Genomic DNA, 5,000 nt, shown 5'->3' with positions numbered 1-5,000 from the left:
CTGCTAGTGCCTGAACCCCCTTTGTGCGTATACACACACAGAATATCAAATATGCAAGTTAAATATCCTATCATCCACGTCAGCATTCGGTGGGTTATAAAAACAAAAACATACCCAGCATCCGCACCCCCGAAAACGAAGTATGGCTGCCTACAAGGCCGGGTAAATAAACAAAATAGTCATACACATAAAATGTTATGTATCTATCAGAGTGTGCATGTGTGCATGCCTGAAATCTGATTGAAAGACACAGGAAACGAATGATGAGCGCCCAATGGCAGCCGTCAATCGGCTCTACCCAAGCAGGTAGCCTGTTGTGCAAATGATCCCCGAGCTTGTAAAGTGCTCAGAGCTTGGTCTCTGACAAAGGATAGGCGCTATACATAAATATCCATATCAAATCAAATCAGATCAAAAACAAAGACAACAGGAAACCTACGCGTTCTGCTTGGTCCACAGGCCAGGTTGCATGAGGCGAGGCAGGGGGGTGTGGTTCACACACACACACACACACACACACACACACACACACACACACACACACTCACATAAACACACACACACACACACATATTCCCAGTCAGGTGATGCTAACAGATGATGAATATATACAGACAAGATTGGGAAAATTTGTTTATGAATGCTGCTGCAATTTACTGCATTAACTGATTGATTAATTGTGTGTTTTTCATTCGTTCATTCATTTACCATTGCACTTGTGTCTTATAAACCTTACGGTTTCATGACAATAAAATATATTCTATTCTATTCTATTCTATTCTATTCACACACACACACACACACACACACACACACACACAGAGAAAGACAACAGGAAACCTACGCATTCTGCTTGGTCCAGAGGCCAGGCTGCATAAAGTGAGGAAGGGGTGTCTTAGTTCTCACACACACACACACACACACACACACACACATTCACACTCGCTCACATACACACACACACATACACACAAACACAAACAAACACACACACACACACACACACACACACACACACACAGGCCACAGGAAACCTACGCGTTCTGCTTGGTCCACAGGCCAGGCTGCATGAGGCGGGGCAGGGGGGTGTGGTTCACACACACACAGAAACACACACACACACACACACACACACACACACACACAGGCCACAGGAAACCTACGCGTTCTGCTTGGTCCACAGGCCAGGCTGCATGAGGCGAGGCAGGGGGGTGTGGTTCCAGGGCTGCATGATGTCCTTGGGGATCAGCGGCTCCCCCCGCGTCTCCGGCATGATGGGAAGGGCCGGCACGTTGGTCGTCCACGTCATCTGCAGCAGCCCGTAGTTTGTCTCCCCTTCTGACCTGTAGCCAGGAGGAAAAGTTAGTGAGAGAGACACACACAGACACACAGAGAGAGAGAGACACACACAGACACAGAGAGAGAGAGAGAGAGAGAGAGAGAGAGACAGACACAGAGAGAGAGAAAGAGAGAGAGATCCGGGTTATTGTTGCCACTCTTTGTGAACATAACAAATTTTGAAATATCTTTAAGTAACTCTTGTAAAAAAAAAATTTTATATATATATATATATATATATCAAGAAATGGGATACAGATTTACAGATATATATATACACATATATGTGTGTGTGTATATATATATATATACATACAACAGAGAGAGAAATCAACTGATAGATAGATAGATGGGTTGTAGTTGCAACTCTCGTAAACAGAACAAATGAAAAAAAATCTGGTAATGGTAACTCTTAAAAATGAAAAAAAAAAGGAAAAAAATGCCTGGTTTTTGTAACTCTTCTGAGGAGAAACAAAAAGTAAACTATAAAACAAAACAAAACAAAACAAAACTTGTTTGATCCAGATGGTTCTAGTTGCTGGAGTTAAAAACTCAAGAACATCAATTAACCCCTTGACTACTGAACGCTGGTGAAATGAGATCATGGCATGCACATGTTTGTTAATGGGATGAGTGTGTATGTGTGTGTGTTGTGTGTGTGTGTGTGTGTGCATGCATGTGTGCAATCATGCATGCATGTGCATGTGTGTGCACAAGTATGTGGAAGCATGCATGAGTATATGGTATGTGTATCTGGCAAGCACACATTTGTGGGATATGACTGTATATCTGTATGTGTGTACATATGCGTGTGTGTGTGTGACTGTGTGTGTGGATGTGGGTATTTGCATGTGTGGGTATGTTCGAGTGTATATGCATGTGTGTGTACGTTCACATGCATGTCATGTGTGTGTGGAGGGGGTTGTGGGGGGTTCGGGAGGGGGGGGGGGGGATGAGGCTGCATGCCGAGATTTGATGACGCACCAAACATCAAAGACTTACTCGTCCTGAGTGTGTATGCTCAGCCGTGCGGGGACAGAATCAATCTTGTGCTTCTCTGTGTCATTCTTATCCTGCACAGTGACACAGCAATATGACACGGTAATACTGAATGACAACACAACTTACGGGACAGGAAATAATCACACACACACACACACACACATTTTTAATTCTCTATCTGAATTTTTGTGAAAAAAACACAATCCAAGAGAATGACAACAATAACATATAATAATATATATATAATATTAATTTTTTTTTTTTTATATATATATATATATATATATATAATAAACAAAATATAATGAAAGTGAATCAAAATTAAAATAAGCTAAAATTCAAATCAAAAACAGCAACACAAACCATACTAACAAATAAACACCACCACACTAACTATAATGCCGGCTAAAGTCAACTGCTTCACATGTAAGACCGATACACTTCAAACCCACTTTCTCCACCACACACAGACATCAAGGTGAAAACACTTTCTTGGCCACACAGAGACATCAGGTTTAAAACCCCACATGTCAAACCCACCTTCTCCGCCACACACACACACATCAATGTGATAACCTCACACTTTCTCAGCCACACTCAGACATCAAGTTGAAAACCTTACACATCAAACCCCCCTTCTCCGTCAACCACACACATCAAGGTGAAAACCTCACACTTTCTCCCACCACACACAAACATCAAGGTGAAAACCTCACACTTTCTCAGCCACACACAAACATCAAGGTGAAAACCTCACACATCAAACCCACTTTCTCAGCCACACACAAACATCAAGGTGACAACCTCACACTTCAAACCCACTTTCTCCGCCACACACAGACATCAAGGTGAAAACCTCACACTTCAAACCCACTTTCTCTGCCACACACAGACATCAGGGTGAAAACCTCACACATCAAACCCACTTTCTCTGCCACACACAGACATCAAAGTGAAAACCTCACACGTCAAACCCACTTTCTCTGTCACACACAGACATCAAAGTGAAAACCTGACACGTCAAACCCACTTTCTCTGCCACACACAGACATCAAGGTGAAAACCTGACACATCAAACCCACATTCTCCGCCACACAAAGACATCAGGGTGAAAACCTCACATGTCAAACCCACTTTCTCTGCCACACACAGACATCAAGGTGAAAACCTCACATGTCAAACCCACTTTCTCTGCCACACAAAGACATCAGGGTGAAAACCTCACATATCAAACCCACATTCTCCGCCACACAAAGACATCAGGGTGAAAACCTCACATGTCAAACCCACTTTCTCTGCCACACACAGACATCAAGGTGAAAACCTCACACGTCAAACCCACTTTCTCTGCCACACACAGACATCAGGGTGAAAACCTCACACATCAAACCCAACTTCTCAGCCACACAGACATCAAGGTGAAAACCTCACACATCAAACCCACTTTTTCAGCTACACAACAGACATCAAGGTGATAACCTAATACGTCAAACCCCCCTTCTCCGCCACACACAGACATCCAGGTGAAAACCTCACTTTCGCCGCCACACACAGACATGAAGGTGATAACCTCACACTTCAAACCCACCAACACAGCCACATGCAGATATCAAGTCATAACCTTCAAACTTCAAACCCACCTTCTCAGCCACACGACAGACATCAAGTTGAAAACCTCACACTTCTCGGCCACACGGATGGTGTGTAGACACCTGAGGCCCTCACACTTCAAACCCACCTTCTCGGCCACACGGATGGTGTGTAGACACCTGAGGCCCTCACACTTCAAACCCACCTTCTCGGCCACACGGATGGTGTGTAGACACCTGAGGCCCGCCTCCCCGGTGGTGGTGGGCTGATCACTGTTTATGTAGGTGATGGGGGGCAGGTTGGTGGTGAACACCACCTTCCCCTCCTTCCCCCCGGCCTCCTTCTCCTTTTTCGCCTGCTCCGCTCTCTTGCGCTGGATGGCTGTGGATGTCTCGAAAAATTCACGCCAGTCCGACTCTAGAAACAAGAAAATATATACAGACTTCATGAAAAGAAAAGTGAAGGACCACATCATGAAAGCATTAAGTGCAGTTATAATCAACAAACAGGTATGTGTTGTTGCTGTTGTTGTTTATCCTGAATGCAATTAAATGCCATGCTGTTTTGCATTTCCAACTGGTGTGAACACCAGTAAATAAAAAATATTTCTCGATACAAATGAGCCAACATGTCGTTCTGTATTCAGCAAGGGACATAACTAAATCATTATTGTAAAATATGGGACCCATATGCCACACCTCACAAGCACAAAGGCATGCACACTGCACACACACACACACACACACACACACACACACATGCGCGCACACTCACATACCAGCAACATTATCATGCATTCCAGTAAAGATCATTCAATACCAACAAACAAATGCAATACACATATCATCTCTAAGATAGGCTCTCACAAATCATTTCAACATTAGTTATTGATCAATCCATAACTTGGTCAGTGAACTTATTCAAAGATCATTGAAAGCTCCAAATTTGAAAATGACTACTTATGTCAATCTGTGATATAAGCCGAGTGTTGGGCCAGTGTGTAGCACATTAGTATATTCTTATTTTCAGTCTGCATCACATTACTTTATTTTCAGTCTACCATTTATTTT

General features: G+C 43.3%; 1 protein-coding gene across 1 annotated transcript in view; it reads right to left on the bottom strand.

Moving 5' to 3' along the window:
- The window catches only part of LOC143290640 (uncharacterized), a 66,166-nt gene that overhangs the window by 3,400 nt on the left and 57,766 nt on the right, over positions 1–5,000 (bottom strand). The window contains exons 26-28 of the mRNA XM_076600215.1: positions 4,136–4,347; positions 2,341–2,411; positions 1,164–1,343 (exon numbers count right to left, since the gene is read on the bottom strand). Coding sequence (XP_076456330.1) covers positions 1,164–1,343; positions 2,341–2,411; positions 4,136–4,347 — 463 coding nt within the window. The remainder of the gene's footprint in view (positions 1–1,163; positions 1,344–2,340; positions 2,412–4,135; positions 4,348–5,000) is intronic.

This window comes from Babylonia areolata, chromosome 1 (assembly GCF_041734735.1).
Source record: "Babylonia areolata isolate BAREFJ2019XMU chromosome 1, ASM4173473v1, whole genome shotgun sequence".
In the NCBI taxonomy this organism is placed as follows: Eukaryota; Metazoa; Mollusca; class Gastropoda; order Neogastropoda; family Buccinidae; genus Babylonia; species Babylonia areolata.
The sequence above is the reverse complement of the archived record's forward strand: the minus strand, read 5'-3'. Positions and strand labels throughout refer to the sequence as shown.